We start from the raw sequence: 13,738 nt of genomic DNA, 5'->3' as shown, positions 1-13,738 counted from the left end.
AGTGTCAGTAATCAATTCGGCATCGCTGAAAGAGATGAACTTCGGTGTGATTTCAGATTCGGAGGCACCAATTCCCTTTTTCACCCAGTCGTCGTAAGGGAGCGGTAAAGGAACACGCTTAACATGAGAGGCGTGTATCCAGTGTTTGCGGCCAGCTACACGAACTGCTGTCCTCGTGGCCAGTAAGATCTGAAAAGGCCCCACAAATCTTGGCTGAAGGTTCTTTGTCCTCGCGAAGTTCTTGATTACAACGAAGTCACCCGGTTTCAGCTGATGCCCTGGACTCTCCGGAGGTTTTGGCAAAGCATCGAAAACCTGTTGATGAATAAGACTCAATTTAGCAGTCAAGTCGTAAAGGTAGTCTATCAACATAGGATATTCAATGGAGCAAAACTGTTTAGGCCTCGGCACACCCCAGATATTTGCCGGGCGACCAAAAACTATCTCGTACGGACTAAGCCCTATTCTAGAATGTACTGTTGCTCTCGTTGATAGCAGGGCCAAAGGAAGTGCGTCTGGCCAGGCTAAACCTGTGGATGCTTGTATTTTGGCTATTTTCAGCTTGAGGGTGCCATTGTAACCCTCGACTAAACCAGCAGACTGGGGATGGTTTGCACTGTGAAATTTCTGTTTCAATCCTAGGCCGGCACACACACTCTGCATAACTTTCCCTATAAACTCACTTCCGTTATCTGACCATACAATCCGTGGCATTCCATACCTAGGGAAAAATTCCTTGAGAAGAATTTTGGCAGTAGATAGGGCAGTGTTGTCCTTTAGTGGGTATGCTTCTATCCACCTGGAAAAAGCACAAACTACCACCAGGACATATTTCAAATTGTTGCAGCGTTCCATGTGAATGAAGTCTAACTGAATTACTTCAAAGGGACAGGAAGGAGGAGCGAAATGACCAGCTGGAGTTGGAGTTCCCTTGCCAGGATTATGCATCAAGCACACCATACAATTTTTCACCACTCTCTCTGCACACTTACTGATTCCCTCATTCTTCCAGACCGGAGCCAACATCTTACATATCCCTTTAGAACTTATATGCGCTACTCCATGCGCCATCGTCACTACTGCAAGCACATACGCATCTGGCAACATCCAACGCTGCTGTTCTGTCAAATCAATCCAACATCCATTCGAGTCCAACTTGCCCGTACTTTCTCTCCATACACGTTTCTCTTCCTCAGTTGCTTCTTTCTGAATCTCTTTCACACTTTCCATAGTATCCTCACACATTCCAGACTCAGCAATCCATATTGCAGACGTAGCAACATACATTCTACTCATCGTGTCTCTAGCTGTCTGTTTAGCAATTTCATCAGCAAAAGCATTCCCACGACCAACATCATCCGTGATTGCTTTATGAGCACTGCACTTCACAATCGCAACTTCAGTCGGCAAGGTTAGAGATTCCAACAAGTCGTTAACTAGCTGACCATGTTGGATCTTAGTCCCATGGGACGTAATGAAACCTCTTTCTCTCCACAACCGGCCAAAACTATGGGCCACGCCAAATGCGTACTGACTATCTGTAAACACATTCACTCTCTTTCCCTCAGCTAAAACACACGCTCTCGTTAGAGCTATTAATTCTGCAGCTTGGGCAGAATTCTGACTCACTCTTGCAGTCTCCACAATCGTCTTCAAAGTCGTTACTGCGTAAGCAGCAGTCACATCACCATTCTCCAATTTAAAACATGACCCGTCCACATACAGCGTACCATCCGGATCTGATAGCGGAGTGTCCTTCAAGTCAATGCGTCCTTTTGTCTCTTCCTCCGTTTTGAAATAGCAGTCATGTGGCTCGGAATCACTCGACTCTTGATTAGTCGGCAACAGCGTTGCTGGATTCAATACATTACATCTTTTGATCTGAATATGACTCGCTAGTAATGTCAGCTCGTAACCAGATAATCTCGCACTAGTAAGGTGTTGTGTCTTCGTTCGGTTCATGAGTGTATCCACTGCATGAGGAACCATGACCACTAGCATATTGTTCATCACCAAACCAGCAGATTGTCGAATGGAAGCTGCAGCTGCCGCTGTAGCTCTCAAACAACTAGGTAACGCTCTGGCTACCGGATCTAATGTTGATGAAAAATACGCACAAGGGCGTTGTTTATCACCAAACTTCTGTGTCAGAACACTCAACGCACAACCTTCTCTTTCGTGAACGTAGAGCGTGAATGGCTTACTGTAATCAGGTGTGCCCAATACAGGAGCTGAACACAATGCTTTTCGTAATTCAGTAAAACTCTCTTGACATTCATCAGACCATGGCACCGGACTCGGAACATTTTTCCCAGTCAAAGCTACCAATGGTTTCGCTAAAAGAGAAAAATTTGGAATCCACTGCCTACAGTAAGAGGTAATACCTAGAAAGGCACGTACTTCTCTCTGTGTGCGTGGAACACTCATCTGCGTAATTGCTTTTATTCTTTCTGGGGTCAACTTCCTTCCCTCCTTTGACAAGAGATGACCTAGGTAGGTCACTTCTTGGCAGCAGTATTGCATTTTGGAAGGTGACACCTTGTGATTCAAATTAGACAAATGATGCAATAGGGAAATTGTAGCTGCTTTGCAAGTTTCCTTGTCATCGGCAGCCACTAGAAGATCGTCTACGTACTGTACTAGGGCAGAACCTGGAGGAAGGACAAAAGAATCTAACTGGCTTTTTAATGCTTGACTGTAAATGGATGGACTTTCACAATAGCCTTGTGGAGCGCGTTTAAATCTGAAACTGCGACCTCCTAGACAGAAGCCGAAAATATCCCTACTTTCTTCAGCTATCGGAATGCTGAAAAAGGCATTCTTTAGGTCAATAACTGAGAACCATGTGGCTGTGGCAGGAATCAATGTTAACAAGGCAGTAATGTCTGGCACTACAGGAAACTGCGGGACTACAATCTTATTAACTTCTCTAAGGTCTATGACAAACCTATAAACTGGAGGTTTTGTAGGATCAGTTCGCTTCAGAATCGGTAATACAGGACTGTTACAGACATTTCCTCTAGTTTCTTCAACCACTCCTTTCTTAATCAAATCTTGCACAATCAATAAAAGTGCACGCTCACCTTCACTCGATATTTTATATTGGGGAATTCTTGGAAATTTCACATTCGCTTTCAAAGTTACCACATACGGTGGAATTTCTAGGAGACCTACATCATTAGGACCAGTCGCCCAAAGAGAATCAGGGAGTGAATGTAGCTCCGGCGGGAGTGCATCCATTGACAAGTACATCGGAGAGGTGATATTTTTACCCAATGTAAGCTGTACTCCTTCCGGAGAACAGTACAATGTCGCATATAGTCGTTTTAACAAATCTAAACCAAGCAGGTTTTCATTACAACCTGTCGTCAAAATCAGGGGTGCTTTCAATTGGCACGGTCCAACAGAAATAGACAAAGGACCAGATATCGGGTTGTAAACAGGGGCGCCTGAAAAACCTACGGAAACATTTGTTGAGCCGGACAAAGGTGCGCCAGGGAGTTTCGCATGAATGATAGAACTTTTTGCGGCACCAGTATCCAACAGAAACGGTTCGACTACACCCGATGTTGCTACTGCGACATAAGGCCCACTCTGATCCACTGGAACTGATACTACTCCCTCTCTCTGTCCATGGCCGTCCTAGTACCCACTTTGCTGAAAACCCTCATCTACTTCATTATAGTCCTCAACAAGATACTGTTGAGATCTATTTTGCTGAGCAGATTGTCCATTTCGTTGATCAAAGTGATTGGAGGGACGATCATTCGTTTGTGGAGGCATAGCACCTCGTCCTCGACCTCTAGAATTCTGCACAAAACCACCACGACCTCTCTGAGCTGCTGCTGCATTATTTTGCGCTAAGATCGGACATTCATTTTTATAGTGACCCTCTTTCTTACAGTACGCACACTGATTCCACTGGTATTGAGGTCTTGATGAACCATAATCTGTCCTTTGGTATGAACCTTGCTGCGTATTAGTCTGATTCGTGCGAGGCGGATACGCCTGTTGCAAAAGAACTTTCGTTTTTAAATCTTTTGTTTTCTTCTCTGATTTTTCCTTTTCCTCTTTATCCCTATTTTCATAGTACTGTGCAGTCGCAAGTATTTGCGCTGTCGTGGATACAGCCCACGCACTTTCTGAATCCTTTAATTTATTGCATAATTCAGGTAACAAATTATGCACAAATTTATCGACAAACAGTCTCTGTCCTCCTTCTGTACTCATGTCCTGACCACTATGATCTACAAAAGTCTCTTCAAACCTCGTGAAGAAGTCGGAGACACTTTCGTCTTTCTTCTGCCTGCATGCTGACAGTTTGTCCCAATTAACACGCAATGCTGGCATCAGAGTCTTCATTAGATCAATTATTCTACCTGGCAGATTAGCAATTAAAGGTTCGGGTTTCGCACCACCTATTTGCTGACCATCTGCTGCAGTGATAGCTGCCCAATCACCACCTAAGGCAGCTTGATGATCCTCTCTACGAATTTTAGCCCACACTGGTTGCGGAACTACGTTACCAAACAACATATCGATGTCGGCTAGGTTCATTATACAAGCCTCAACTGTCTGTGTTAATTCCTTGTAATATCCGGCTGGATTCTTACGTGGATCTGGCAAGGCCTGTTTCACTGCTAACACTTCTGCTCGCTTCCATGGAATGTGTATCCACACTCGTTGAAACTGTGCTGGAGCAGCTGCAATTCCTGCATTATCATCACGTTGTATTGCTTCGCGCCAAATTGGAGGAACCTCCCTCATAGGATATTGGCGACTTGGCTTCATTTTACCTTTTTCTAAGTCTCTCGGTGAACGAAGAGATGGATCATGCCTAAAACTTAAAATAAGTTCCATCGCTTCCTTTATATTCTCACCCACTATCATTCCAGCAGCAAACTCTTTTTGAACCCTAATTAAATCTTCCAAATCTGATTCGACATCATCTTCTTCTATTTCCTCACGTAACAACGAGCACATCTCATCAAAGACGTACCGTTGCGTTGGTTCCCCCCACTGCATAAATGTGTCTAACACATCTCTCGTACTATATCTTCTACCCTTCGAAATCCATCTGAGAGCCGTGGAATCTAAAACTCCCCGTTCCTCAGTACTTGGAAGCTGACTCCGTCTCTGAACTGAATCAGGAGTAGGAGTCTTAATTAAAGTTTTATATATAGGAGACAGCATATTAGTAACAGAATCAGTGATTCTTCGACGAACAGAAAGTGGAGTTAGCACACTCGCAGACGTAGAGAACGCAGTAGAGGTAGGAATAGATAACGGAACAGTAGGAGTATCGAGGAAAATAGTTTGTGGAGCAGTAGGTACAGAAGTAGGTATAGAGGCTGGCAGTGCAGGAAGAGGAGGAGCTGTAGGAACATTCACATTCATCACAGGAGGTACAGGAGCTTGATTCTGGGGAACAGGAGCAGGAACACCAGGTTGTCCAGCAACCAGCAATTGAACATTCGGGACAAGCGGAGCCGCAGCACCTTGTGCATACGGTGGAGGTGACCGTAACAGATAAGATAGCAGAGGATCGTTTTCAGAATCCTCCAGTATCTACCCATTTTCGATGGCAAGGCAGGATAGCACTTGTCAATCGCTAGATTATGCTCTCTAATGGCTACATCTATGGCCTTCTCACACTCGTTAGCCTGCAACTGTTTAGCCGCTTGCTCTAGAGTTAACTCTTCTTGTTCTTTCTGTTCTTTCTTCAACCTTTTCATTTCTCTCTGTTTGGATTCTTTTCGCCAGTAACGGAAAGAATCAAACATTGCCGGCCGGGCTTTCTTCTTAAACAATTTCGCTTCTAAGTTGTCGAGAATCTCTGGTTCAAAACTACCATGCAGTGGCCAACTAAGGACACCATCCTTCTTACAATAACGGACCCATACCTCATTATAAGATATAGGACCCACGCCATGTTTACAATATAAATCATATAGGGGAGTCCCAATCGGAGGAACCAGACATGAGTCCTCCAATCGTGAGTCACTGTTGCAACTAAAACAAGACAACATTTTCCGACTTACCATTTTCAGTCCGGAACACAAAACAAACAAACACGGAACAAATATGTGCACTCGAACCAAGAACTTAGGCCTACCAAAACGAACTGATGTATCGTTACCCAAACTAAACCAAATAGATTATCGTAACTAGAACAACCAGTGATAATCTGACAAAACCAAACCAAACCAAGAACCGATCAAGGATTTTTAACAATCCTCACAAAAGTAACCAGCTAGCTATCACTAAATACTTAACTGAGTCACTGAAGACGTCACCAAGGAGAAACCCGTCACGTTTCGCCGTACTAAGGACTGCACCTCTTCGGGTCCAAGACAGGGCGACGGTCAAGGCAACGGCCCACTGCAGCCGTCCTGAACGGGAAACCCTCGTGGAAGAGAACTTCGGGCCACTTTTGCGATATGCCGGGATCGATGAAGTGGGGCGCCTCCCTCAGGAATCTTCACACGAAGCTTCTCGAACTCTTCAGGCTTTTGGACCGGTACCGAATGACGTCGCCCCACGTTGGGCGCTAATTGGAGTTCTGGACTTTTTGGTTCCGTCCAGAGGTGTCAGGGTACAACACCCAAAGACCCCGGAGTTCCACCTGCCTTGGTGCACAAATGAACAGAAACACGGGCTTCTCGATGGTGGCGTCAAAGACCAAAGGTTTATTACTGCAGGGACACAGAAGTCACAGATACTACACACGGGCAGTAATCAGGAGCCTGTTCGATTTGTACAAAGAGGGCTGCTCCTTATATACTGTTTTTTATGCTAGGGGCAAATTCTTTACATGTAATACATTCCCAAAACCTTTGTGTCTAAAACAATAAATATTTGGCGTTACACAGGAACCGTCGATAATATCTGAGGCCAAACATTGCGAAGAGAGGGGTTCCCACTAGTTTGTCACAATTCCCTGTCAATATTGCATTCAGGACCCGGACCGCCTCATCGTAAAGGTCGTTACCTCCCCCTAATAAAGATTCAGAAAGAAAGAAACAGAGCCAGGTGTGGAAGATAGAAAAGTGGGATAAGGGATGTTTGTGGGTTGTAAATGGGCAAGGCTACCGGCTTCGGCCGCCTAATCATGATCAGGTACAATGGACACGAAGACCAGTTTGGCAGGACTGGCCTCGGGCAGAGGAGGTAGCCTTTGTCGAGTCATGCAGCTACAGCGTGATCTGGTTGAAGGTGCACGTGTCATGAAAGAGGTGAATCTCCGGCTAAGGCTACGTGTCCTTAATCGAAATGAAGTGAATGAAGTGATCAGAGGCTATTGCGTATGTGAGGGCAAGAAACACAAAATGGCGGCCATGATCTAAGATGGATGTCATGGGTAGATCAGAAATGTGTCTATAAAAGGAGTGCTCTTGCTCGTAGCGTAGCGAAAACACCAGGATATACTAAATGGATCATTTGCGGTTCGCTGATACCATTATTATGTATTTCCGACAAACTTGAAAACACGGGTTCAAATTGTCACGGAACCGTCACGGAACCTCAGAACCTCAGAATCGTCTTTGTTTCATTATTAACTTTTTCCAAGCAACTTTCATCAGTTGTAAAAACACTGTTTCTTGTGCTTTTATAACATCCAAAAATCAACCCTACTACATTTTCTTCACCCAAACTACTTTAACCTCTGTTTTCTTGACATCTATTGCTCTTCAACATATCTTAAATATTTGGAAAAAGGGGACCCCTATATAATATAGTAGCACTTGCTATACATAGGGAAGAAACAGAGTTAGGAAAGGTCTATAGCAAAGTGACAGACATTGATTAGATAATACAATTTACGGTTTTTTGTAAATAAAAACCTAGAATGAAACAGTATATTAAGTCCACTTGTGTACAGAAACCAATGAGCAAAATAATTTCTGATATTGCTTTATTGTTTATTGTTGTTGACTATTTTTCTTTCGTTTTCTACTGTTTTTTTTAAATATATATAGTTTTTATAAGTGATTCTGTGTTTAAATTTATATAGTCTTGAATTAAAAAATACAAAAGAGAAAATACAAAATCAATAGACATGAAACATATATACAGTGATGAAGGCAAAGCGGTAGACACCACTACGCGCGTTTCGGCTCTTGAGCCTTCTTCAGGTGACCGTCTATTGTTAGAGTTTCAAAGAGTCCAGGACTCACAGTTAGGTGTGACGTGGATATAAAAGGTCAGTCGGTAAAGGCAGCTTCTTAAGATCTTGAGATGTGGAACGATGTAGTCCTATAGCTTGTCATATGATGTTATGACATCAGAGAAAAGGAGGTGGTAGAACAGTATAGTGGAGGTAGCTTAGATTCAGATCGTTATTTGTGTTGACATTTGTAGAACCTCCACGAGGATAACTTCCAGTGAGTAGAAGGTAAGATGATGAGAGCAATAGTGAAGGAAACGAGTATTTATCTCCACAAGTTGATAAAATATCCGGAGGCGAGCAATAATGATGAATAATTGTTAGCACGAATATTTTGTATCCACCTAAAGATAAAGTAGAAAAGGTGTCCCAGGCTTGCATTCTAGCATACCGGTGTGTGGTCTTTTCTACTCACTGGAAGTTATCCTCGTGGAGGTTCTACAAATGTCAACACAAATAACGATCTGAATCTAAGCTACCTCCACTATACTGTTCTACCACCTCCTTTTCTCTGATGTCACAACATCATATGACAAGCTATAGGACTACATCGTTCCACATCTCAAGATCTTAAGAAGCTGCCTTTACCGACTGACCTTTTATATCCACGCCACACCTAACTGTGAGTCCTGGACTCTTTGAAACTCTAACAATAGACGGTCACCTGAAGAAGGCTCAAGAGCCGAAACGCGCGTAGTGGTGTCTACCGCTTTGCCTTCATCACTGTATATATGTTTCATGTCTATTGATTTTGTATTTTCTCTTTTGTATTTTTTAATTCAAGACTATATAAATTTAAACACAGAATCACTTATAAAAACTATATATATTTAAAAAAAACAGTAGAAAACAAAAGAAAAATAGTCAACAACAATAAACAATAAAGCAATATCAGAAATTATTTTGCTCATTGGTTTCTGTACACAAGTGGACTTAATATACTGTTTCATTCTAGGTTTTTATTTACAAAAACCGTAAATTGTATTATCTAATCAATGTCTGTCACTTTGCTATAGACCTTTCCTAACTCCTCTTCAACATATCTTAGTCTTTCAAAATATATTCTTACTCCACTCCAATCAATCCAAATGTCCTGCATCTGTCTCCTCTTTTCTCTTGGTCACCATCCTTGTTTTTCTCCCTCTCAGGCACAGCTTTAGTGGCCTTCTGCACCCTGACTCGTTCCCCTTGCTCTGGTTCACAGTTTCTCCTATCTGTTTGCCTTTCTTCATGCGCTTCTATGCAATTTTGTTACACTTCACACTCTTGACCTCTGGAATAATCTCCCTATTTCTATCCTTATGTGCCAACCTGATTTCTTGAAAATAATAAGAGAACATCTACTGACTGCTAGCAGAGTGACAACGATATTGTTCTAACTACAGAAATACTTTTTGGTTTGTTCTCATTGTATATCGTTGTTACTACTTGCTTGTTAGGCATCTTGGATAAAAGTCCTACAATAAACGCAAAAATAAATAAAATAGCCATTATTATCCCATACATTTATTAGCATTATGATATTCTCAGGCTCTCAGGTTTATGGCATCAACGAATCATTGCTTCTGTTGACGAAGCAGTTAGCTGGAAAAGTTGTTTGGGACCATTTAGGGTTACTGACAAGGCAATATCCACAGGTTGACCGAATACTGGAAGTAATGTGGGACTATGAAAGAAGAGCAGTGGGGTAAGAATTTTGGGATTCCATTACTTGTATATTGTCTGGCTTATTTATCATGTAGTGGGATGAATGAGAAGCTAATCCTGACCTTCTTTATTTATGGAAATAAGCTCTCAAAACAAAGTAGCATTATCCCAAATGATGCACAATACACCAAAACGTTATATATTTCTGCGTTACTGTTATCACACAATCCCATAATCATTTTAAACCCTTGATTGTTTGAATGGTAATTTACAATTTTGACTTATCATGCATAAAGTGTGTTCCCTTCCCCTTCCTCCCGGGAGCTGAGGGAATAACTATGAATTATTCCTTTTGTGTGCTGGTGCCTTTGTTCCCTCTGCTGGGGAGCAATGTAATTAACTTGACCCAGAAAGGTGACAAAAGGCCTGGGCTATGATCCTGAGCAGAGCCAGAGAAATATGAAAATTCTGGATGACCCTTAAGGTGTACATATATCTGCATGGGACCTTCATATTCACGCTTGGTGCACACGTTTTACACCCAGTTTGATATCTTGCTGGACTTTGTAGGCCAAAGCAAAGCCAAACTGCACACTAAGGCAGCTATCACCTGATATGAATAATAAAGTGTCACTGCAGACATTACAGTAAATCATACTGACTTTACTTATGAGTGCCCACTACTATTATAAGACCTACCCCAGGTCAATATCTAACTTTGCAGAGACCCCACTGTGCCAGGCTACCTGTACACAATTAACGGGCTGCACACAGAGGTGGTCTCTCACAGCAGTTCTCACATTGTTGACACATTTTTTGTGCACCATTGTTCATGTGTAACTATCCAAGTGCCCTTTACCGCGTCACAGAGGGCTCATCTTAAAAGGTGGACACTGATGGTAAACATGCTCAGCCCATTTTCCATGTGATTACAATTGTTGAGGCACAAGTAGTGAGAATTATTATTCATACTGCATCCTACTGCCTACTGCCTGTTACATTAAAATGTGAGACTGGGATGAGTAAACATATTTATTATTTTGATGGTCTTTTTTATTAGGTGTTTACAATTTTAATAGCGTATTTAAAGTTAATATGTTATGTTATGTTATATGCTGTTTTGTAACGCGCACAATTACTACCGGAGTGTCCTGGCGCAGTATACGCTGGGCAACCCGTCCTGGCTTTCCCTGTTGGATGGTCCCTACTGGGAGTCCCCAAGGTGGAGCCAGGCATCCCCGGCGTTGATGGGGTCGTTGTGGAGATTAGGCAAGCTAATGCCCAGAGTTGCCGAGTGGGACCCCTAGTTAGAGTAGGCACTGAGGCGAGAATTATCGAGTCCGCTGACCATCAAAATATTAAATATGTTTACTTATCCCAGTCTCACATTTTAATGTAACAGGCAGTAGGGGGCAGTATGACTTCATGCAGTGTTCTGAAATAGCCCATCAGTGGCGACTTTGACCCACACAAAAAACAAAGCAAAATAATTTCACCAATGCTACAAAATAATTGTCACAGGTGAGAATTTGTAACATTTAACTGAATTCCAATGCCCAAAATCTCTTGAGACGTATTTCATTGTACAGGAAATGCTACAACTAACTATACAGAATAATTAACACTATTAAACAATTGAAAAGGTAAAAGCCTCTCTTTTACCTTTTGCAGACATAATACATTTTAAGAAATAAGCTTGTGCCTACTTTATTAATTCTCCTCATGCTATCACTTTGAAAGCTTACAGGGAAGTCTTGATGAAAATAGATAATGCTATTTCTGGATGTGTGTGGGCAGACTATCTTCCTTAAAATAGAATATAATAAGTGGTGGCTTGACCATACATTTTGTTTCTTAGAACTAACCTTAAATGTAAGTTTTTGTTCAACTGTGGCAAATTGTTAATTTCGCAGTGGTGATCCTTCATGCTACTTATAAGTTTTCCGACCTCACATTCTTAAAGAGGGTTCATCCCATGGGGCCACAGGATGACTGTGGGATCTGACAGGAAAAAGTCCCAGATCGTAGCATTCTGTATAGTAACGTATTTTGACACGGTTAGAAAACACTACAGCACAAAAGGGAAGTGTGATGCTCACAAATTGAATATAGTACTGGAAAAAAAACTTTCTATCAAGCACAGGAGTTTCACAGTTTCATAAACAACTTTTAAAGAAATGTAACTGCCTCTGATGATAAGAGAATCGACAGGGAAGCACAAAGCAGTGAGAAAGCCATACAAATATGAAAAATATTGATTCTGGTCAGGTAGCAATTCTGAATGCTTTAAATTGGAGAGCCTTTGTTAAGCAATATCTATGTTATATCATACTTGTTCAATAAGAATACCCTGAATACTCATCGAATTCCAATGCTCTTGAACAGACATGCCATTAATTGGTTGAAATCACTTAAAAAACAATCGACTAACACTTGTTTCTTTTAGATTTGTCCATGAACATCGACATGTTTCCAAATAAAATGAGGTGAACTAATATAAAAGGGTTGTTTGACCCTAAAAAATATGCTACACAATTCAAAAATAGTGTACTTGGTGTACAATGCTATAGTTGAAAGGGAAAAACGACCCATGTTTTGCAAAAACAAAACCTCACATTGTACACGATCACAAGAACAGCTTAGATTAAGGTTCCACAAAGTGAGTAGTGGACCAATGTAAGTAAGGCGCATATGAATGGTTATCGGATTCTACAATTTAATGCTTATATGTTTGTGATAGGCTATGTATATTTTGAAGTATAATGTATAAAAATGAAGAAAGTTTAAATTTTCAAGAAATCTGAAATTAGAATAAAAAGTTTATGAAGTCATATAATTAAAACATAACACAAGAGACTGCGGTAGGTCACATTGGAACCAACCTGTCCAACAAGATAGTATTCAAAACAAGAAAGGTTTACCAATATAAAACAGTTGTACAGAGATTACTAATGTTAGAGTTACTTCCTAAAAAGCTTTATTAAAGATGCATCAGCAAAGAAATGGAACGTGTTGTTTATTTACCCTCATAGACATCCTCTTTATCCCTGTCTTTTTTTTTTTTTTATTCTAAAGTTAATTTGTCTTAATGCAAACTAGTGTACTATCCGGTTATGGATCAATAAAGAAAATTGTTCATCTGAGAAGTCCATTATTAAAACCAAATTCATGGTGCTATAGATGTAAACACCATGTACTGTTTACATTCAAATCCTCATATCTAAAAAAGGCCTTCTTCTGTTGGTCTGTTGTAAATGTGTCTGTGGATACGTGCTCTTTGTTGCATTTTTCTATGCTTACCAGTGCTGATTAGAATCCATGCATGACTGATGTTCTTCTTTCTGATTGGAAGGTTCCCATTCCAATAACAGAAGATCTTCACCTGATTGCTATGTTGACCGACGATGCCACAATAGCAGCCTGGAATAATGAAGGACTGCCCAGTGATAGGATGTCAACAGAAAACGCAACAATTCTTACGAACTGTGAGCGCTGGCCGCTGTTGATAGATCCGCAGCAACAAGGCAATAAATGGATAAAGAATAAATATGGAGCCGAGCTAAAAGTAATACATTTAGGAGAAATGGGGTATGTGCCTACAAAATTCTTCTATATGTCTTTTCTAACTTGATCATATGCACTAAGGTTCAGTACTCTTGCTCTGGGTGTATTTTCATGACCAATCTTTTCTTTTGTGCAAACTATTCCAGTTTGATTCTTTTGATTTATGGTTTTATGTTTTGGGAAAAAACACAGTTTGTGCCACCTCCGTGCCTTCTATGGTACTTCGGGCAAGATCATCTACATTTCTGTATCCTGGAAAAAAACTCACTGGCACTAGGAACTTTTACATTAGACCTAAAACATTTCCCCTTGTGCCTGGTACAATATGACCTTTTTTGGCACTGATTAGTCATTATAAAT

The 13,738-nt window shown here is 41.2% G+C and overlaps 1 protein-coding gene across 1 annotated transcript in view; it reads left to right on the top strand.

Annotated features, from left to right (window-relative positions):
• Window positions 1-13,738, top strand: part of DNAH11 (dynein axonemal heavy chain 11) — a 3,435,931-nt gene that overhangs the window by 2,628,149 nt on the left and 794,044 nt on the right. The window contains exon 65 of the mRNA XM_086939827.1: window positions 13,167-13,402. Within this exon, the coding sequence (XP_086795953.1) occupies window positions 13,167-13,402 (236 nt within the window). The remainder of the gene's footprint in view (window positions 1-13,166; window positions 13,403-13,738) is intronic.

The sequence above is a fragment of the Lissotriton vulgaris genome, chromosome 10 (assembly GCF_964263255.1).
Source record: "Lissotriton vulgaris chromosome 10, aLisVul1.2, whole genome shotgun sequence".
Classification (NCBI taxonomy): domain Eukaryota; kingdom Metazoa; phylum Chordata; class Amphibia; order Caudata; family Salamandridae; genus Lissotriton; species Lissotriton vulgaris.
This window is presented reverse-complemented; position numbering and strand designations above follow the sequence as displayed.